Below are 23,185 nucleotides of genomic sequence, written 5' to 3' on the forward strand. Positions count from 1 at the left end.
GTCAGTGAGTTTATTAGTAGTTGAAAATTTATGAATCATTGTGGCAAAGAAATTCAAATTGCCATTAGAAAAAGTTAACTTTGTACAAATAATTGCTTTTGAGGTAGTTTCTATCGTGTTTAGGGCGTGTCAAGTGTACGACTATCGTTAGAAGAGTTTCCTACCAGATATGAGCATATTCTATCTGTAATGATATATAACATTTATTTCATTCGTATACTCTTGTTATTGAAAAGATGATTACTTGTCAAACACTTGATTGCCCAACTGATTTAAAGTGTTGACATAAACTCCAAAAGTCTCCGGAAGTCTCGGGTTCGATCTTCATAGGAAGTGAAATCCTTGGTTTATTGCATAGTTTAGTTGGGCTTTAGGCTTGTTTTTGTTAAATTTGATTGTTATTGTGCATATCACACCTTTGATGTATCATTATAATGACAATCGTACATTGTAGTCAATTTCTAAAAAAAATGTTCTTTAAAATGTTAATTAGAGTGACAAGTAGAGGGTGTCTTATACAAGAACTTTGGACAATTAATATGGGATCTTTAAATGTGATCGTCGGACTAAAAGGTTTAGTCGGCCCCTAATATGATTATGTAAAAGCGGATGTACTTGTGACATAATAAAGAAAATTATCTCGATAAATTAATTGTTAACAATATTGAAGAATTTTTGCAAAATTTATGATTCTTTACCTCTCTTGTGCTAAGTGAATGTTATACGAGATCATGGTTATTCTCGGCAAGTTATGTGATTAGGTCTTTTATTAGGAGTAATATAAGGTTCAATTCTAGTTGCACTCTATAGTTTTATTTGATGAAGAAAAAATAGCAAAAATAATATTTATTTATTTCTCTGAGGAATTGACCTTCTAACATCATTAGATACAACCAATAATTGATAGCTCAGTCAGTAAGACATGTAGTCCAAAATCTTAGAGGTCACGTATTCGATTCCCTGTGGAAGTGTAAGATGTAACTTCAATATGAAGATTATTCTAACCGATCTCCAAAAAACACAGAATATTGGATACGGATAATTTATCTTGATGATGTCTACAAGTTATTTAATAGGATACCACTCTAATGATCAAGAATCAACGGACAGTTAATGAATTTCTCCTTGTATGATTTTGGAAAATGGAACCTGCAAAAAACTCGTAAACTTCTCTGACGTTCAAGTCTTGAGTGTTTTCGCAATTAAAGAATACAAAAGCATGAGTTTTAAAGATAAACCTTATGCCCTAATTAGCGTGAATATGTTGTGCTTAAATATGTATAGTTGGACGGATTTGACGAATAGCTAAGATGATGTGATAGTAAGGCACATACCTAGATGGAGTCAAGCGTTGATGGGTGTTAGTATGATAATATTCCATGATTGTTTATCTTCCACGTCACTTAGCTCTCTCCAGGCTTTGTTTGAAGCTGTGGCGGGCGATGGTTGTTGGTTGTTCCTTCTCTGTTTCAGTTCAAGCTAGGGCTTAAATCGAGTAATTTAGGCTCGCTTCCACTTTCTCGTGTTGTTCAGGGAGACGAGACTTTAAGGTATTTACCAGATTTCTGCAAACCTGCTAGCTGTTCCAAGACCTAGAGTGGAGTTCTTACCAGGCTACTCTAGTTCGCTTTAGGTGGGGGTAGTGGATTGGGACTTTCACAGACTTTCAAAGACAAAATGTTCCGTAGACATTTCAAAACATTTCGGATGACTTTTTATAGACAACATGTCTTCATAGACATTTTCAAGACATTGAGTTTGTAGACAAAATGTCTTTATAGACATTTCAAGACATTTGATTCATAGACAAAATGTCCTGGGGATAGATATTTATTATTTTAATATTATTATTATTGTTTAATCACATGAAATAATATATTTATACTAACATTTCAAATATATATATTTTTTCGACTTTCGTAGACATCTGTGAATATTTGTGGACATTTGGTAGACATTTATTATTTTAATATTATTATTATTGTATAATCACATGAAATAATATATTTATACTAACATTTCATATATATATTTTTTTCGACTTCGTAGACATCTGTGAATATTTGTGGACATTGGTGGACATTTATTATTTTAATATTATTATTAATGTTTAATCACATGAAATAATATATTTATACTAAACATTTCAAATATATATTTTTCGACTTTCGTAGACATCTGTGAATATTTGTGGATATTTGTGGACATTTGGTAGACATTTATTATTTTAATATTATTATTATTGTTTAATCACATGAAATAATATATTTAATGTTATTGTTTAATCACAAAAAATATATACTAACATTTCAAATATATATTTTTTTCGACTTTCGTAGACATCTGTGAATATTTGTGGACATTTGTGGACATTTGGTAGACATTTATTATTTTAATATTTTTATTATTGTTTAATCACATGAAATAATATATTTATACTAACATTTCAAATATATATTTTTCGACTTTCGTAAACATCTGTGAATATTTGTGGACATTAGTGGACATTTGGTAGACATTTATTATTTTAATATTATTATTGTTGTTTGATCACATGATGGACTTCAAATGTCTCTTGTTTTTTGAAGGGTTATTTCCCTAATGGCCCCTACTTTGTGACCAGCGTCCTGCCTGGCCCCCTACTTTACAAGAAATACCCATATGGCCCCCTTCCGTTATAACACCGTTACTCTCTCTTTTCCATTTTTTTTCTCTCTCCTCCAACATGTTTTCTCTCTCTGCCACCTCGTTAAACCAGCCACATCATCGTCTTCACCGGCAGGGTCGCCGGCCGGCCAAATTTCCGGCCGGCGACCTTCAAATTTTTTTTTTCTCCCTCTTCTCTCTCTCTCTCTAAAAAAAAAAAAAACCTCTCTCTCTCTAAACTCCGGCGAAGGGAAACCTTCGCGTGGAGCTAGGTCTGTTCAAATTTTTTTTCTCCCTCTTCTCTCTCTCTCTCTAAAAAAAAAAAAACCTCTCTCTCTCTAAACTCCGGCGAAGGGAAACTTTCGTAGACATCTGTGAATATTTGTGGACATTTGTGGACATTTGGTAGACATTTATTATTTTAATATTTTTATTATTGTTTAATCACATGAAATAATATATTTATACTAACATTTCAAATATATATTTTTCGACTTTCGTAAACATCTGTGAATATTTGTGGACATTAGTGGACATTTGGTAGACATTTATTATTTTAATATTATTATTGTTGTTTGATCACATGAAATAATATATTTTTACTAACATTTCAAATATATATTTTTCGACTTTAGTAAACATCTGTGAATATTTGTGGATATTGGTGGACATTTGGTAGACATTTATTATTTTAATATTATTATTGTTGTTTGATCACATGATGGACTTCAAATGTCTCTTGTTTTTTGAAGGGTTATTTCCCTAATGGGCCCTACTTTGTGACCAGCTTCCTGCCTGGCCCCCTACTTTACAAGAAATACCCATATGGCCCCCTTCCGTTATAACACCGTTACTCTCTCTCTTCCATTTTTTTTCTCTCTCCTCCAACATGTTTTCTCTCTCTGCCACCTCGTTAAACCAGCCACATCATCGTCTTCACCGGCAGGGTCGCCGGCCGGCCAAATTTCCGGCCGGCGACCTTCAAATTTTTTTTTCTCCCTCTTCTCTCTCTCTCTCTCTAAAAAAAAAAAAACCTCTCTCTCTCTAAACTCCGGCGAAGGTTTCCCTTCGCCGGAGTTTAGAGAGAGAGAGGTGAGAGAATTTTTTAAAATTTTTTTTAGAGAGAGAGAGAGAAAAAAAAAAGTTTGAAGGTCGCCGGCCGGAAATTTGGCCGGCCGGCGACCCTGCCGGTGAAAACGATGATGTGGCTGGTTTAACGAGGTGGCAGAGAGAGAAAACATGCTGGAGGAGAGAGAAAAGAAATGGAAGAGAGAGAGTAACGGTGTTATAACGGAAGGGGGCCATATGGGTATTTCTTGTAAAGTAGGGGGCCAGGTAGGAAGCTGGTCACAAAGTAGGGGGCCATTAGGGAAATAACCCTAAAGACATTTTGGCTTCCAAAATTGTCCCAAATCCTTCACAAAATCCATCAAACTATGAAGTCCACCAAAGTCTGAGACATTTTGGAAGACAATCGAATGCCTCGGACTTTCATAGACTCTCAAATGTCTGGATTTGAATGCCTAAGACTTTCGTGGACTCTCAAATGTCTGGATTTGAATGCCTCAGACTTTCGTGGACTCTGAAATGTCTGGATTTGAATGCCTCGGACTTTCGCGGACTCTCAAATGTCCGCGAAAATCTCAATCCAATACCCCCTCCCCCCTTAGAGTTAGAGCAGGGTTTAAGACTTATAGGAAACTCGTATCCATCTCCGAGTTCTAGGATTAAGTGGTAGAGTTCTTTCAGATTCTGCTCCTTGGTAAATTGGATACAGAGTGACGTTTTCGGTTGTTCTCGACCATTATTTTTATTTTTATTTTTATTTTATTTTTTATTTATTTATTTTTTTTTGTGGAAAACTGGACCATTATTTTTGTATTTACATTTGTTAGCACAAATGTATCTGTTGGGTCTAAGGGGGGGGTAGTGGATCGAGACTTTCATAGACTTTCATAGACTTTTTGTCCCGTAGACATTTCAAGACATTTCAAGACATTTCGGATGACTTATTATAGACAACATGTGTTCATAGACATTTTCAAGACATTGAGAGTTTGTAGACAAAATGTCTTTATAGACATTTCAAGACATTTGATCCATAAACAAAATGTCCTGGAGACATTTTAAGATCTTGAGTCTATTGACAAAATGTGTAATGCATATTATATTTGTGCTAATCAAAAATATATTTTTCGACTTTTGTAGACATCTGTGAATATTTGTGGACATTGATGGATATTTGGTAGACATTTATTATTTTAATATTATTATTGTTTAATCATATGAAATAATATATTTATACTAACATTTCAAAAATATATTTTTCGACTTTCGTAGACATCTGTGAATATTTGTGGACATTGATGGACATTTGGTAGATATTTATTATTTTAATATTATTATTATTGTTTAATCACATGAAATAATATGTTTATACTAACATTTCAAAAATATATTTTTCGATTTTCGTAGACATCTGTGAATATTTGTGGACATTGATGGACATTTGGTAGATATTTATTATTTTAATATTATTATATTGTTTAATCACATGAAATAATATGTTTATACTAACATTTCAAAAATATATTTTTCGATTTTCGTAGACATCTGTGAATATTTGTGGACATTGATGGACATTTGGTAGATATTTATTATTTTAATATTATTATATTGTTTAATCACATGAAATAATATGTTTATACTAACATTTCAAAAATATATTTTTCGATTTTCGTAGACATCTGTGAATATTTGTGGACATTGATGGACATTTGGTAGATATCTATTATTTTAATATTATTATTATTTTTTAATTACATGAAATAATATATTTATACTAACATTTCAAAAATATATTTTTCGACTTTCGTAGACATCTGTGAATATTTGTGGACATTGATGGACATTTGATAGATATTTATTATTTTAATATTATTATTATTTTTTAATTACATGAAATAATATATTTATACTAACATTTCAAAAATATATTTTTCGACTTTCGTAGACATCTGTGAATATTTGTGGACATTGATGGACATTTGGTAGACATTTATTATTTTAATATTATTATTATTGGTTAATCACATGATGGACTTCAAATGTCTCTTGTTTTTTGAAAGACATTTTGGCTCCCAAATTTGTCCCAAATCCTTCACAAATCCATCAAACTATGAAGTCCACCAAAGTATGAGACATTTTGGAAGACAAATCGAATGCCTCGGACTTTCATAGACTCTCAAATGTCTGGATTTGAATGCCTCAGACTTTCGTGGACTCTCAAATGTCTGGATTTGAATGCCTCAGACTTTCGTGGACTCTTAAATGTCTGGATTTGAATGCCTCGGACTTTCGCGGACTCTCAAATGTCCGCGAAAGTCCCAATCCAATACCCCCCCCTTAGCTGGGATTATGTCTTCGTCGTTCTGTCTCTCTAAAATACCAGCGGGAAATTTGTTTAACGTTGGGCTCGAATACATACGGCTTGTAGATGGTCAAAGGCAGAAAACAAAAGCAAGTCTTTGTTTTCCCACTTTTTTCTGTGTTTTTGAAATTGAAAACCGTACAAAAGAACTTTGTTCCTTTTTTTTTCTGTCTTGAAAACAGAGAGAGAGAGAGAAAGAGAGCAGCTACCTAGAAAAGGATGGAATATCAATAGACTCTCTCCTCTCTAGTCTCTCTCTCTATCTCTCTCTAGGTTGCTGCTGTAAAATTTGAAAGTTTCTCTCTCCTCTGTCTCTCTCTCTCTATCTTTCTCTTTCTAAAACAGAGACACTACTACTACAATAAAGAAAGTTAGGGTAACAGCAGCAGCTGCGTTACGATCACGTTAGTAGTATCTTCTTCTTAGTATTAATCTAACATAAACATGTACACTTAATGAACTTTATTTATTAGTTAACCCCATTTTATCACTACTCAATCCAAAAAGCCAAAAAAACAAACAAAAAAAAACAAGGATTTGCCCCCTCCATATAGTAAACCAACCTTTTTATTTGCAAATTAAATGGTGCTTCAAATCTTTGATACACTTTCAAAAAACTTTGTGCTTCCAATGAATGCCTGCCTACCTGCCCTTCCTCTCTACCCCACCAATCAATATAAATAAAACTACTCCTTGTATTTGTAGCCGTTGTTTCTACACTCAGAAGAATTCAAATTCGAAAAATCACTTTCATATCTTTTTTCGAGCTAAGAATACTTTATATATCGTATTTAAGTTATCGACTGTATAAATCATTTCTTGTGTTTGTTGTTGATCTGTAACTAAATACCCATCTCTATAAACCGAAATGTTGTGATTTGTGTTAGTAACAAATTTTACATCAACTAATGGCCCCATAAATTTGAATTTCTACACACCAAATTTTTTGCTATAAAATTTTGGATATCAAAATCTTTGTATTATTGGAGTTCTTACTGTGATTAGTGGAGTGCAGAAGCAGATAATCATTCTAACCACCACTCAACAAACCCCACACCACCTTTAATCATCCCCACCACTTAAGTAGAGAGAGAGAGAGAAAAAGAAAAGACTCTTCTCTTTTACTTTCTCTCTCTCTCTGTCTTTCTTTTGTTTTTATTAAAACCAAGCTCTCTCTCTATAACCTTCCCGCCTTGTTCATTTCAACCCAAAGAAGAAACCCCAAAATGGGTTTATTCACTCTGTTTTCCACCATTATTTTCTTTCTCATAATCTTCTCTTCTTCTTCTTCAACTGCTCAATTCACTAATGACACACAAGCCCTAACTCAGTTTCGTTTACAAACTGATACTCATGGTAACCTCCTCTCTAACTGGACTACCGGCGACGCTTGCTCCGCCGCTTGGCATGGTGTCGGTTGTACCCAAGGAAGAGTAACTTCACTCTCTCTTCCTTCTTTAGATCTTAGAGGACCCATTGATTCACTAGCTCAACTTGACCAACTTCGTCTTCTTGATCTCCATTCTAACCGATTCAACTCAACTATTCTCCCCATTACTAACTGTTCTAATCTCAAACTTCTTTACTTATCTGGTAATGATTTCTCTGGTCAAATACCCACTTCCATTAATTCATTAAAACGTCTTCTTAGGTTAGACCTTTCAGATAACAATCTTCATGGTCCTATACCAAATGAAGTTTCTCAACTTGCTAGGTTAATGACTCTTCGTCTTCAGAACAATCTTCTCTCTGGGGAAGTTCCTGATTTTACAAGATCACTACCCAAACTCATAGAACTCAACTTGTCAAACAATAACTTGTATGGGAAAATACCTCAAGATTTACAGAGAAAATTTGGGGTGAGAAGTTTTCTAGGAAATGGTGGGATTTGTGGGTCTGGGTCATTTCCTGTTTGTTCTTCTTCTTCAACTAATTCATTACCTCCATTAGCTGCAACTGCTGCTCAATCTGTAGTTCCATCAAATCCTAGTTCTTTTCCTGAAACTTCAAATTCTACTGAGAGTAAAAATGGGTCTATTAAGGGTTTAAGTATAGGTGCTATTGTTGCAATTGTAGTAGGAAATGCTGTGTTTTTACTTGTGATTACTTCATTTGTTGTTGCTTACTATTGTGGAAGATATTCAAAAGAGAACCCAAAAGCTGAGAAGAATAGAAGAAGTAATTATAATGGTGAGAAAAGGGTTTATGCCAGTAATGGTGGTGGTGGAGGAGAAAGTGATGGAACAACTGCAAGTGATAGAAGTAAGCTTGTGTTCTTTGATAGAAGGAAACAGTTTATGTTGGAAGATCTTCTTCGAGCTTCGGCCGAGATGTTAGGGAAGGGGAATTTGGGGACTGTATATAGAGCAGTTTTGGAAGATGGTAGTACTGTTGCAGTTAAGAGGCTTAAAGATGCAAATCCTTGTGAGAGAAAGGAATTTGAGCAGTATATGGATGTTATTGGGAAGCTTAGACATCCAAATATTGTTCGTCTTCGAGGTTATTATTATGCTAAGGAAGAAAAGCTTCTTGTTTATGACTATCTTTCTAATGGAAGTCTTCATTCACTTCTTCATGGTAATTCTTTCATCTCACAAGTTTCTCTCACTAGTATATACATTAATATTGTTATTTTTACTATTTGTTAGATCTAGATGCTTGTTGTATACAATCTCTCTATCTATTTTATTACGAATGTTTTGAGTTTTCGGGTTTTTCTTAATTCTTAGAAATATTGCAGTGGACAACCTAATATTGCGTAGATTGAGTGATTTGATCTCGAATTTTCCTTGTATGTATGAACTAGGGAATCGTGGGGCAGGGCGAATACCTTTAGATTGGACAACAAGAATCAGCTTAGTGCTTGGAGCAGCTCGTGGACTTGCCCGCATCCATGAAACATACATTGAATCAAAAGTCCCACACGGAAACGTAAAATCATCCAATGTCTTACTTGACAAGAATGGTGTTGCCTGCATTTCTGATTTTGGGTTAGCTTTACTTTTGAATCCAATTCATGCAACTTCAAGATTAGGAGGTTATAAAGCCCCTGAACAATCTGAAACCAAGAAACTATCTCAAGAAGCAGATGTATATAGTTTTGGAGTACTAGTGTTAGAAGTTCTCACTGGGAAAGCTCCTATTCTGTATCCAACACCAAGTAATCCTCGACAAGAAGAGGAAGGAGTTGATCTTCCAAAATGGGTTCGGTCTGTTGTCCGAGACGAATGGACAGCAGAAGTATTTGATCCTGAGTTACTGAGATACAAGAACATAGAGGAAGAGCTGGTTGCCATGCTTCAAGTTGCCCTAGCTTGTGTTGCTCAGACAGCAGAGAAGAGACCCATTATGTCAGAAGTGGTGAAGATGATTGAAGAATTTCAAGTTGAGCAATCACCAATGCGAGAAGGTCTAGATGAATCGCGTAGTTCACTCTCTCCATCACGTAGTTCCCTTTCTCCATCTCTTGTTCCAACTGATGATGCAGTTACCACCTACTGAGCTGGCCAATCCCTCAATCTCTCAGCTTGTTAATTTCTGTTGTTTCTCTAATGTTTTAATGGCTTTTCTGTATCTTTCTCATTTTTCTCCTGCATCGTCTCTTTGCAGACTGTTATTTGCTCTTATCAGATTATTTTCTTCTAGTGCTGTAAAATATTCGCCGTTTATCAGTGTTTTCACCTGCAAGTAATCATGATGCACTCCATTATTATGCATTTGTCTGACCCAAATTTTCCATTTCCTCGGAATGTATTTTCAAAGTTTTCATTCTGCACCAGTTTCGGATTTGATGATCTAATTCTCATATTAAATGTCAGTAATACATTGTCTAAAATTATTGTCTCATACATTTGAGATGAGAATGATTACATTCTATTCTCACCTTTCACTTCTATCTCCCATATCAATTATTTATGACAACAATAGGATTAATACACTTTTAAGTGCAGAGACAACACAACAGTTAGATATTGAACCTTCTCCGTCATCTTAACCCGATTAGAAGTCCATCGCTTAGAAGTCCATGAACATGGGAAGTTGCTGAGCCATATAGCACAATAGAGGTAGTTCCTTGATTAAGAACACTGGCTAGGTGAAATATATTAGTTCCTCAAAAGGATTTGAAAGATCAATTATTAGAGGTGTTAGCTCATCCTGGCTGATTGATCAATAAGGGTACCAACTTGGTTTCCACACAATGCTCGTGAAATATTTCCAGGTTCAAGGAGATTAAAGATCACAACTACAAGAAAACAAGAGAACAGAAGATTAGATCTTGTAGGAATAAATGGTAAGTCTCTAAGAGTCTCTAAAAGTAAGATGGTGTCTTTTTATCGTCCGAATCTGACTCGTTGGGATCTGAATTATAATCCTCTAAGTCTGACTTGTTTTTGTCAGGGCACAGTGGTCATTTTCTTTTCGGTTGCGTCTCCTAAACCAAACTTCTTTTGTTCTTACTAGCCCAAAATAGACAGTCTGGATTATAATCCTCTAAGTCTGACTTGTTTTTGTCAGGGCACAATAGTCATTTTCTTTTCGGCAGTGTGTCCTAAACCAAACTTCTTTTATGTCTTACTAGCCCAAAATAGACAGACTAAGCCTTTCAGGCGAGTAAGACAGATGAGTCCCATAAAAATAAACATCTTGAGATCTTACTCGGGTCAATTCAGATCTGAGAGAAAAAAGAAACAGAAACTAACTTGGAATCCCATTGTCTTCGCAGAATGTTATTGCCATAGCATCCATGGAATTTGCACCTCTAGAGACCAATTCTCTGTAGGAAATGTGCTCGAAGCCCATGCTATTGTTTCTCGACTGATGGTCATACACACCATCAAAGTTAGTTCCTTTGAGCACTGCCTCCGCACCAACTGGCAGAAAAGATGTATACTGAGTCAAAAATCAACTCCAAGCAATATATGAAATAAAGGGAAAAAGTACTATATGCTATTTCCGAGGCGTAGATATACTCTCTGGCGCTCGAAGAGCTGCAGCTGTGTCTGTGGTGAAAAGTGGACTTCCCGAGCCAGCACCAACACCACCAAATATAACAACTCTTCCTTTTTCAAGATGGCGGATAGCCCGTCTCTTGCAGTATGACTCTGCAAGCTCCATAGGAAATGAAGTTTGTACACGGGTCTGGATACCCTGCTTTTCCAAAGAGGATTGAAGCAATATAGAGTTCATCACAGTTGACATCATCCTGTAATAAGTCAAGCAGATCCCAACAACGCAACAATGAAATATCGATTAACCAAACCAACTATATGATAATTAGATAAAACAAAGCTAAGAATCAGGTTGCAGTTATCTATTGACACATTCAAAAACATTAAAGGAACTCTAAGTCCAAAGGAAATTTAACAATCTTCATCAAAAAAAAAGGAAATTTAACAAGTAAAACTCGCAGTTGAAGTGCGAGAAAAAGGTCAATAAGAAATGTTGCAATTCTATATAAATAAATAAATTACCCAATATGGTATGCTGTAGTTCGATCTTGACCAGTTGCAGCAACCCATGAGTCTCCACAAAAGAAATTTCGGCCTCCGACAATAATCGCAACCTAGTGAATGGAGAAAATAATAATAAATTTATAAAAGCAGTAAAATTTAGATTCTAGGAGGAAACATTTGCCAATAACATTTTGGCAAAATTTTGGAGATACCTCTACACCAAGGCGGCAAGCTGCTGCAACCTCCCGAGCAATCAACGAGGGTACCTGACAAAGGAATTTTTTAGTTTATATGCTTTCGAGTTTCGACATTAAGACTTCCCATTCCATAATGAACACGGCATAGCATCAAATGTTCCGAAAGATATTAGCACCGACATTGCAATACATACCTTGGGATCAATACTTTGATTCCCTGTCCCAGCTAGGGCAGCACCACTAATTTTAAAGACCACTCTTCGCCATCTAGGAATTGACGAAGGCTTTGAGTTCATGGTAATTGCCATTGGAACAGGCCGAGGTGCTATAACTGCGTACCTAGACAAATATTGGGTACCCGATCAAGATTAAAAAAAATTACTGAAGCAATATAACAATAAATAAATACTATATAGAAGACTTTGGTTAAGAAGGAAATTATTTGTTTAACCTATATAACCTCCATCCAAGTGTACCAAACACCAAAATAGCGATTTGTTCTAAAATAAACCGCAATAAGGACAAGAAGTAAGTTTCTGATGTAGTATCACAGAATTAAATGAGTAAGACAGTAAATGCATAAAGTTCACGGTAATTGTAGATTAGCATAACAAGTTTCGTAAATGCATAAAGTTCATGGTAATTGTAGATTAGCAATAACAAGTTTCTTCAATTTCCACCTGAATCGTCCAAACAAACTTCGGATAATTGGCACAACACCTGATTGACATGACAATTGGATAAAAAGAAATTCATGGATTCATTTGCCAAGTTGCTTTAAAATATGTTGGGCATTAATCAGGTCTCTCTAAGATAGACAATTCACTAAATAAAGCAATATGCCCCTACAGAAATTCTAAGGCGAAAACCCTAATTATTTATATCGAAACATGAGAAAGATCTAACCTTTTTAACCCAAAACAATTATTTACCAGATAGAAAATAGCTATGAAGATCATATGAAACAATTACGAACAAAATTAACTAAATCCACATAATAATCATTCAAAACCAGAAGACAATAATACCTCTTTTGCTGCTGCCTAGTGATACTAGCAGGAGCAATAGGAGAGTTATTATCTCCAGCAGAATTCGTCTTGGACGAAGGGGAATTAACAAGTATTTGTTCGATCTTCTTAAACCATGGCCAATGACTCACAGTTAAACCACTACTATTCATTCTATTCATCTCAACTTTATATCTTTTCTTCAAATTATCAACTTTGTTCTTACATTGTTCAACACTTTTACCAGCTTTTTGTTTATCACTTCTCTCACTAACAATGGCAGCTACTTCTTCCCAATCTCTACCTCTTAAATTCCCTCTATTAAGCTGAACAAATTTATCCATATATGCATCAAGAAGAATACCTATTGCATTTTCACTCCATTCCTCTCGATCTTTTCGGTATTCGCCTTTATATCTATAATCCATTCCACTTGATGATGTAGTAATCGTAATTGTAGTTGTATTTGTTGAACTTGTTGGTTTTGATTTCTTGTAAGAGTAAGTAGTTGTTCCATCATCAGTGAGTTCTTCTTGTTCTTTTCTCTTTTCAGATCGAGAATTTGCCCTAGATTTGTTAGGATCAGATTGATCAGGAGTAGCAAAAGGATTTGAATCATCTTCACCAAAAACATTCACGTCGTTGAAGGAGGTAGATGTACACTTACTACTATTGAATCCAACATTACTGTAATCATCATCATCTCTATCTTCTTCATCAGCATCTGATTTATTAGGGTTTTCGACACCACCGATGATGTTGATGGAGGTAGATAGTTGTTGTGTCGGTGGTGGTGGTTGAAGTTGTGAGTTGATCGGCGTAGATTTGGATGTGAAAGGATGAGAATTGTAAGTTTGGAGGTGGTGGAGATGGTGGTGGGAGTGATGAGGAGTTTGGTTGTCATCGGCGAGGAGGGAGAAATCGTCGTCGCAGGAAGCCATAGATTGACGGAGTTAGGGTTAGGAAAGGGAGTTTGGGGAACGGGAAGTTAGACGACGTTAGTTTACAGTGGACGGAGAGTATGGGAAACCCTAGAAATGAGATTGACGGTGTGGTTATCGCCGTGAATTATCGTAGCAGAAACCGTCACAGTATTGTGATGACGGACGTTATATGGAAAAGTAGTAATACTACTGACGCACTCACGCACGTTCGGGCCCGCCCACATTAATAAAATGATATTACTACCAAAATTGTTGAGGCCCGTCTTTGTCTTTCGAAAGGTCACACACATATTTTATTTTATTTTTTAAGTAATTCTTCAACAGCAGTTCAACGGAAAAAAAAAAAAAAAAAGTAATTCTTCGCCACATAAATTTTTATTTTATTATTTTTAAGTAATTTTTCAATTTTATTGAGCTCTGCCCTTTCGGAGAAGGCCAGCGCTTTGGGGAAAGCTAAATAGTTTCCAGGGTTTGAAATTTTAAAGGAAATATGCAAAATTTTAAAAAAATTTCGGGGAAACATATTTTAAGGGGAATATGGTTCAAAATAAAAAAACTCTCCCACTCACCTCCCTCCACCTCATCTTCTCTCTCCACCTCATCTTCTCTCTCCACCTCGTCTTCTCTCTCTTCTCCGATAGGTTGCCGGCCTGAAAATTTTCCGGCCGGCGACCATCAAAAAAAAAAAAAAAATTCACTCACTCTCTCTCTCTAGTAACTCCGGCGAAGGGCCTTCCCTTCGCCGGAGTTCCGGTCTGTTCTTCTTCAATATACCGGAACTGGTCTGTTCTTCAACAGACCGGAACTGGTCTGTTCTTCAACAGACCGGAACTCCGGCGAAGGGAAACCCCTTCGCCGGAGTTTCTAGAGAGAGAGAGTTAGTGATTTTTTTTTTTTTCATGGTCGCCGGCCGGAAAATTTTCCGGTCGGCGACCTAATCGGAGAAGAGAGAGAGAAGATGAGGTGGAGAGAGAAGATGAGGTGGAGGGAGAGAAGTGAGGTGGAGAGAGAGAGCTGAGGTGGAGAAGCTATTTTGTTTTCCCCCTAAATAAAATTGTCAAACAAAATTGACCTTTTTTTGACCAAGTCTTCACACCCCGGAAACTATTTAGCTTTCCCCAAAGCGCTGTGTCACGGACCAAAATTAGTGGCCCCAACTAGCAGCTCAGGTGGCCCGGACCAGCAACATGATGGCACCAGGCTGCAGCCCAAACAACCCACATATGAGTGCACCAAACAGCAACTACCAAGTGGGCTGGACAGTAGCAACAATTTGGACCAGGCAGCAGCTTGCCCAACTCGGGACAGCAGCTTACAGCAGCCCCAAACAGCATACAAGGGTGGGAGTAAAGGTGCTGGGCTGCCTAGTGAAAGGATGCATACTCCATCAAATTTGGCCCAGCCCAATGGAGCTCTCTAGAGCATTTGGGAGATATTTTGGTGTGAAGCTTCTCGAGTTGCTTGGAGCCCAAGTTTTCTAGAGAATTCCTAGGAAGCTTCCTAGCCATTAGATGCAAACCAAGTGGCTTAATCTTAGCCCTCCATTGTATAGCCAAACTAGTATAAATAGGGGTGATCCCCTCATTTGTAAATCAACAAGTTGAGAGCAACCAAGTTGGTATCCAAGAGAGTGAGTGACTTGGGAAGTGTGCCCACTTGTAAAGAGTTTTTCATAAGCAATAAAGCTTGGAGTTTTCTCTTAGAGTGTTCTTGTGCATACTTAAGAAGCTTTCTTTGTTCAATCATATAGTGTTGGAGCAGCCTATTAGTCTTAGTTACATAGGCATCCAAGTTATAAAGGCTTAGACTTGTGCAGGAAAAGAAGCTACACAAGTGCCGCACGGAGTAAACAACATAGCCGAGATTTTACCCCGTGACAGCTGGCCTTCGGAGAAACATAAAAATCTGCTAGTAATTCAACAACTTGTGTCGCAAAATTTTTGTTAGTAATTCAACAACTTGTATCGCAAATTTTTTTTTGTTTCCACAAAACGATGACTTCCTTTAATTCAACACAAGATTACATATACTTTCAATTCAGAAAGATAAAGTTCATCTTTTATACCAATATCTAAAGGCCTCGAGCTTACTAGATAATTCGTCTAACAAGTTTGAGTCTCGATTATAAACTCTATCTACACGATAAAGCAAGCAAACTCTTAACATAGAGTTCAGCTGGTGGCAGCCTTTTGCTAGTCCCATTAGCTTGAATGATCATTCCTCTCTAGTTTACTAAAGTATTTGAGTCTTCTTTGGGCGTCACTCTTCCAAGTTATAAGACTATAAACCCACCAAATCAAACTTTTGACTCCTTAGATTCTCCAAACAAATTGTGAACACTCAATGCTCTGAAAAGACAAAGAGCGGATGAAACTGAGAAGTATGAGCTGACAAAAGGAGGATTACCTCCTATATGCTACTATGCAGAGAACTCGAGTCGTATTCATTACGCGATCGGAAGTGAATAACAGACTCTTATAATTGGGATCCTTGCAGACCTTGAATTAAGAAATTTAGAACTAACGCAAAAAAAAATCACATTGAAGTAGTAATGCAAATGTAGAGAGATTACACATACTCAAGAAAAATAAAAGGGCAAGCCTAAGAGTGTAGATAAAAGAGTTGGTGAGAGTAAGCCTGTTGTAAGAATAAGTGAAACAAAAGAAAATTCTTTTAGATAGATGAAAGGAACATCGACCACCTAGATTAATGGAAGGAACATAGACGGGCGTGGTAGCAGAAAGGAAGCACTTCATTTCCATAAGGGTAAACTCACTCTAGTGATCAACTAATAAGGTTGTGTTTGATAGCTATTTGAGGAAAATAGAGAAATTTTTACTCTAGGAATTTTTTTCACCTAGAATCATTTTCTCTATATAAAAGTTCATATTTTCTATTGTTTGGTTAACACTTGGAAAAAGAAATTGTTACCCATTTTTCTTGTTTTCCTCTGTTTGGTTCTCTACGGAAATAATTTGTTCTTCAATCTGAAAGTACACATATTTATAGAAGAGAAAGAGATAGGTGTTGATTTTCGTATAGTGAAACCCTAAAATGTATTAAAGATAAGAAGCATAACACAACAAAAACAAATTACTCTGGATCAAACTTCTCCACATTACTTCTCTTTACCAGAAACTGGGCAAAAATCAAATCTAAGAAATAGATGTTATCAATATCTCATAAACAAGAACAAAAGAACAGATTTCTTAAAGTACACAAAATTTTACCATCTTGAGTAATTAATGGATGATCAAAACACTAAGATTAACAAACCATTTCCAAGTTGTAAGAAGCATAGACAACCTTATTTTATACTATGTTATTCTCATCTAAATCGAACCATCCAAAAAGAACAGATTAACACTCATGTTTCTCCATTTATTAGGAGTAAGCCACTATAGTTAACCAAATGATTTGGAAGGAAACCCCACCAAAAAATATGAGTAAGCAGGTTCCTGGAACATTAACAACAATAATGGAAATACCTCTTTTCCAACTGTATATTTTTAGGGGTTAATTCCGTTTTAGCCCCCGATTTGTGACCAACTGGCCGTTTTGGCCCCGAATTGTGTCCGGCAGTTCGTTTTGGCCCCAAAAAATTCCTAAATGGCCCCAAATTTTTTCAACCTCCCAATTTTACCCCCATGGCATTTCTGTAATTATCTTTTTTTTCTTTTTCTTTGTCCACCTCATCTAACAATCACCACATCACTCTGTCCACCTCACCCTTCTTCTCCGGCGAAAGGTTGCCGGCCGGAATAAAAAATTCCGGCCGGCCACCTTTATCAAAAAAAAAATTTCTTCATCTTCTTCATTTCTCTCTCTTCTTCATCTCCTTCTTTCTCTCTCTTCTTCTTTATCTCTCTTCTTCTTCTTTATCTCTCTTCTTCTTCTTTATCTCTCTTCTTCTTCTTTCTCTCTTCTTCCTCTTTCTCTCTAACCCCTCTCTCTTCTCTCTCTCTATAACTCCGGCGAAGGGGCGGAGCCCCTTCGCCGGAGAGGGGTTAGAGAGAAAGAGGAAGAAGAGAGAAAGAAGAAGAGAGATAAAGAAGAAGAAGAGAGAGAAAGAAGGAGATAAAGAAGAGAGAGAAAGAAGGAGATGAAGTAGAGAGAGAAATGAAGAAAATTTTTTTTTTTTTGGTAAAGGTGGCCGGCCGGAATTTTTTATTCCGGCCGACAACCTTTCGCCGGAGAAGAAGGGTGAGGTGGACAGAGTGATGTGGTGATTGTTAGATGAGGTGGACAAAGAAAAAGAAAAAAAGATAATTACAGAAATGCCATGGGGGTAAAATTGGGAGGTTGAAAAAATTTGGGGCCATTTAGGAATTTTTTTGGGGCCAAAACGAACTGCCGGACACAATTCGGGGCCAAAACGGCCAGTTGGTCACAAATCGGGGGCTAAAACGGAATTAACCCCTATTTTTAGAGAGAGAGAACTCTAGATCAATGTTATGATTTTTAGAGAGAGAGAGAACTCTAGATCAATGTTAGGACTAGTAACAAGACCATTTCAAACCATCGTTCTCCATCTCCCTTCACTCCCGTGAACTGATTTGTCCCTTCCATTATTTTGAACCATGGGTTGATTTAATTTTGTTTTTCTAGAGAGAAAGAGAGGGATGGTGGTGATGTCTGAAGCTTTTTCTAGAGAGAGAAAAAGATAAACATGAAGTTGGACTTTGTTGATGACCTAGGCATGAAATTTAAAGAGAGTAAAAAAAGAGTAAAGAGAGAGAGAAAGAAGGTTACTTTTTTTTTCTTTTCCACAAAGAGAGAAAGTTTTACTCTCGTAGGAGGAGGGTACAAAATTCCCTCCATTTTGGGGAAAATTGAGAAAAACAAGTCACGTGAGGCCAAAATTTCCCTTTCCGAAACAGGCTACCAAACACAAAAGAAATGTAAATTTTGGGGAAAATATTTCTACTTTCTCCGGGAAAGTTGTGTATCAAACACAACCTAAGATAAATTAAAATAACACCATATTAGCTTACCCATGAGAGCATGTGGGGTTTAGGACAAAAGAATGCTAAGAAGTTTTCCCACATAAACAATGTGGTTCACATGCACAAATGATGATATATATATATATTTTCTTTCCAAATGAGAGAGAGGGAGAGAAAAAAAGTTATCGATAAATTAGGCCCTAAAAGATCACGCGACAAGGAACTACCAAATCCAGTTGCAAGCGAAGAAAATGAGACAAAATAGATAGATACGACCTTCAAACAGTCACCAATGTGCCAAACTCCAAACTTGTTTCTACATTTTTCACAAATCTTCCACAAAATCTAACACAAAAGTAAAATCTTCCACAAAATCTAACACAAAAGTAAAATCTTCTAACAAATGGAACTTATATAAAATTTGCAAAGATCATTAACAGAACCTTAAGTCAAACTCAGACAAAAAGAAGATCGAACACGATTTTCTCTCAAGAAGACTATGCTTCTTTCTCTCTAGAAAGGGTTTCTTAAAATATAAGTTCCTATGGTGGCTTTAGATTTTTCACTCACATAAAAATTCACTTAATTAGTTGGAGATGATTTTTGGGTTAAAACTCGCCTTTATTAACCATCAAATAGGAATATGTACATTGTTTACGTAAGAAACACGACCAAAGAAAGAAATAACTTCCCACTTATAGAGGCAGTGTTTGCAGTTTTAGACTTTTTATCTATAGAGTTTGCAAAGTTATTTTGAGTTATCTTTAGAAACAAAAGTTAATTGATAAGAATCTTCCCAAGTTCTTTTATTTCTTAAAGCTAAGGTTGTCCTATGGAAATTGTGTTTATTTCTCTTATATTTCTTTAATCACCATTGTTGTGTCGCTTTACACCATAATTGTCAAAGAGTTGAGCTTCATGTCCCATTTTAAGTCTAACAAGATTGTTCTACATTCCCCTTCTTCACTCGATCTGCACCAGATGATGTCTTCTTTGGCTTTTAACAAAGTTAGACTTATGACCATGTATAATAATGCCAACAACAGTAGAGAATGGAATTGAATGAAATGAAAGGTAATTTTAAAGGTGCTCCTCAAAGTGTCTTGGCACACATTTTCCTCACATTATCCCCTACTGTTTGATGTGAAGGGCGCCGATAACATTTTGAGGGGGCGCCTTTACAATTACCTTTAAATGAAACATCTACTTAAACCTATAAATCATGGGAGGAGGTGAAATCAATTTGGACGTGGAACGATCTTATTCACACTATTTAAAGAATGATCGTCATTATATCGAATATGATGTAAATTATGTTTTATGAAGTATTGACGTCTCCTATGGGGAAGGTTGTCTTTAAGCCAAAATGTGCTTGTTGGTTTGGAGGATTTCCCTTTAATGGTGATTAGTGGTTTGGGAAATTTCCGCAAACCATATCAGCGTTTCGGGGAAAGGGGTCCTCCAATTTGTTAGAATATAGAGAGAAGGATATAAGAAAGGGATGAGAGAGAAAGAGGGGGTAAAGGAGGGTAGATGAAAGAAAAATGGTGGTGGAGGTGGTGGGAGAAGGAAGAAGAAAATAAAGAGCGAAATAAAGGAGATAAATGATGCTGGTGATGGTCGAAGATGGTGTCAAAATTTAATGTTTATAATGTAAGGTGCTTAATGATCCAAAAAACGAACATCAATTGACTAAGGTCAACGAGTCAAGAAAAGACCGAAAAAAAGTTGGTTAACCTGCGTCAAGTCAACAGGGAGGTCGAACCCAATGAGGTCTGCCACTATAGTCCAAAATTAGGGGTCTGTACAATTATCTTGGGCACCTTAAGCCCTGCCTGACTTAAATTCGACCAGATCTTCCCCTGGAATTTGCGAGAAGGCTAAGGAAGTAAATCTCGAAACATGGGGAGGTAGGTGCGCCTAACGCTTACCGACTTAATCCTGAATCTTATCAAAGATCCCAGACGGTGAAGATCTCGAGCATTTACCTTACTTGGGCTTCAAGAGTCCTGGAAGGAGGAAACATCTCCTAGAAGATTTAATATAACTTGGAAAGATATCTACCAAGGATCCTAAAACAGAGAAACTCCTAAATATTCAAGATATGAGATAACTTCAAAGGAAAATCTTAAATCTTCTAACTACAAGAAAGTAGTTTCAATCCCATAGGTGGATCTCAACCGCCTCATCATCACCGTCTATCAACATTCGACCAAAATAGCCTATAAAAGGGCATCAACTCGCCTTGAACAAGGTATGAACTTCACCGTTCACTCAATACTCAATTCTTTAACTGCAAGGGAAATCTGACTGTCTTGAGTGTCAGAGACAACTTCGAGCTCCTTATTGGTTTTTCCCAGGTTCAAGGGAGTGGAAGCGGGATTCAACGAAGGAGATTAATCATCAAGACGGGATCCAACGCTGCAGATTCACTATTATGACTGATACCAGGTTGACAAATTTTAACATTAACAATGCACTAAATAAGCTATAATTCATTTATTGAAATGGTCTAGTCTTTCAAAATTTTATACATGAGTTGGGTGTTTGAGGAGGAGCTCGGGGTATCGTCGCACCTATGTTGCCGACCATAACCATCTCCCTCGACTCTTTGCCATTTCTCTCTTCATTCAGTCAATTCTTCCTTTTTATGTTTTCTCTCCTCCTCTCAATGCTATTTATCAACAACAAACGAGATCTCTATGTCGTTGACATTTCTCTTCGTCCCAAACGAAAAAGACTTTCAATGACAATTCTGATAGAAGGGCCTGAAACTCTATAAAAAAGTGATTACAGTTGATTTTGCTTGGCGGTGGCTACAGAGGCGTACCCATGTGTAGACCAGCCTGGGCCATTGTTCATGACAGAGCTTCTACGATTTTCCTATAGAGATGTAACTGAAATGAAGTTGTATCTCAGTGGTTGTTTGTTTGCCTTGGGCATTAAAGGTCAGAGGTTCAAGCCCCTTTAACATACTTCCACCCTTGTTTTGCTCATTTTCTTCTTTTAACTAGAGAGATAATTTTGTTTTGCTCTTGTATTATGACTAACTCAGAAAAGGGCCTCCATATTTAATCAACTTCTAAAATAGTTATTTTAAACCATTCTTTTTGTTATTTATTTTCTCTTGATACGTACTATTTTACTACCGAACTTAGGTGAACATTTCAAAAAAAAAGCAGGTGACTCTCTAAATTTGCCCCAGTTTGGTCTTACATATGTCTTCCTAAGAGGTACGGGAGTTTAGGCATTTATCAGTCTCACCTAGATAACACACCTCTCCTCAGCAAGCTCGTGTGGTGCTTAAAAACTGAGCCTAACTAGAACTGGGTTAAATTTCTCAAAGCAAAATATTTCAACAACTCTGCCCAAACGGGCCCAACCAGAAATGCGCATTCGTGGATCTGTTAAGTTATAAGGAAACATTATGACCTTATCATTAACTAAACCACGTGGGAAGTGCGTAATGGCTCTCAAATCAATATACGGACTGATTATTGGATTCCTGACACTAAACTCCCCTAACCTAACAACTAGTGGCAGGACCAGATCCTTGAGGCCAAATTTGATGGGACCACCTGTATTCTTATTAAGGCGATCCCCCTTTCTGATAATGGTTCTGACCAGATGAAGTGGACCCTAACTTCTTCTGGTCTGTTTTTTTGTTAAATCCATGTACCAACACTTAAGTCTGACTCAGAATCCTCAATCCTCCTCTACCCCTAACTGGTCTTTCATCTGGTCTATGAATCTATTTCCCGTATTTCCCTTTTTCTGTGGTAATGCTGCACGGAGCTCTCATTTTTTCACCAAATAACTGGTAGATATATAGGAAATCAATTTATGTGTCTTATGTATAATCAAACTGAATCGCCTGAACATGCTTTGCTACATTGCCATTTTGCAAAAAATATGTGATTTTACTTCAATATGATATCTTCTAACATTTCCTCCATCTTTGGTTGGATCTTCTCTTGGCATGATTCCCGACATATCACCCACACGACTACGAATATTCACTTTGTCACCATCTTATGGCACATCTGGAAAGTCAGATGTGATGACTGCTTTCAGCATATCATTAACTCTCCCACCCAAGTCATACAACAAATTATGCCATTCCCCCGGGTGAATGGCGACCAAAAAAAATCTAAACATAAAAGTCCATCATGATGGCAACCACCTACTTCTCCTTTAAAAAAAATTAATGTAGACGCTTCTTTTACAGATATTAATACTTGCATCGAGATCAACCTCATTATCCATGATCATTAGTCAAAATTTATTGAAGCTAAAATAGAAACGGTGTGTGCTCGCACAAGTGAGGAAAGTGAAGCTCAAGCAATCCTTGCTGGTATTCGATGGGTGGTGGCTCACAACTACATTATATCATTATATAAAGCGATAATCTTAGTCTCATGCAACATCTACAAAATCCCATACACTATTCAATTGCAATCGAGGAACGACATATAGTGTATAAAAAAACTCATACCAAAATTCCATGATATTCACTTTGCTTATATTGCAAGATATCAAAACACTCAAACAGACAAACTCAC

The 23,185-nt window shown here is 36.5% G+C and overlaps 2 protein-coding genes across 2 annotated transcripts; one reads left to right on the forward strand and one right to left on the reverse strand.

Annotated features, from left to right (window-relative positions):
* The first annotated feature begins 6,269 nt into the window (after positions 1-6,269).
* On the forward strand, positions 6,270-9,792 carry LOC147558121 (Leucine-rich repeat protein kinase family protein). The gene is made up of 2 exons (XM_086659660.1): positions 6,270-8,653; positions 8,883-9,792. The coding sequence occupies exons 1-2, from the start codon at positions 7,303-7,305 to the stop codon at positions 9,575-9,577; spliced, it is 2,046 nt and encodes a 681-aa protein (XP_086515786.1). The 5' UTR covers positions 6,270-7,302; the 3' UTR covers positions 9,578-9,792.
* Positions 9,793-9,855: 63 nt separating this feature from the next.
* LOC147558122 (uncharacterized) lies at positions 9,856-13,959 on the reverse strand. The gene is made up of 7 exons (XM_086659661.1): positions 12,755-13,959; positions 11,921-12,065; positions 11,742-11,795; positions 11,548-11,639; positions 11,047-11,279; positions 10,777-10,947; positions 9,856-10,319 (listed from the first exon to the last, which is right to left on the reverse strand). The coding sequence occupies exons 1-7, from the start codon at positions 13,672-13,674 to the stop codon at positions 10,222-10,224; spliced, it is 1,713 nt and encodes a 570-aa protein (XP_086515787.1). The 5' UTR covers positions 13,675-13,959; the 3' UTR covers positions 9,856-10,221.
* Between the last annotated feature and the right edge of the window lie 9,226 nt (positions 13,960-23,185).

Source organism: Eschscholzia californica, unplaced genomic scaffold (assembly GCF_041429995.1).
Source record: "Eschscholzia californica isolate CP2 unplaced genomic scaffold, dmEscCali1.0.p SCAF_2, whole genome shotgun sequence".
Taxonomy (NCBI): domain Eukaryota; kingdom Viridiplantae; phylum Streptophyta; class Magnoliopsida; order Ranunculales; family Papaveraceae; genus Eschscholzia; species Eschscholzia californica.

What these genes read in the sequence shown, in the direction of transcription:
- LOC147558122 (XM_086659661.1), bottom strand. Translation starts at nt 13,674, where the DNA reads ATGGCTTCCTGCGACGACGATTTCTCCCTCCTCGCCGATGACAACCAA. An exon ending in CTTGCCGCCTTGGTGTAGAG is followed by an intron (nt 11,640 to 11,741) that starts GTATCTCCAAAA and finishes TCCATTCACTAG; the next exon opens with GTTGCGATTATTGTCGGAGG. An exon ending in ACTACAGCATACCATATTGG is followed by an intron (nt 11,280 to 11,547) that starts GTAATTTATTTA and finishes GACTTATTACAG; the next exon opens with GATGATGTCAACTGTGATGA.
- LOC147558121 (XM_086659660.1), top strand. Translation starts at nt 7,303, where the DNA reads ATGGGTTTATTCACTCTGTTTTCCACCATTATTTTCTTTCTCATAATC. An exon ending in TCTTCATTCACTTCTTCATG is followed by an intron (nt 8,654 to 8,882) that starts GTAATTCTTTCA and finishes TGTATGAACTAG; the next exon opens with GGAATCGTGGGGCAGGGCGA.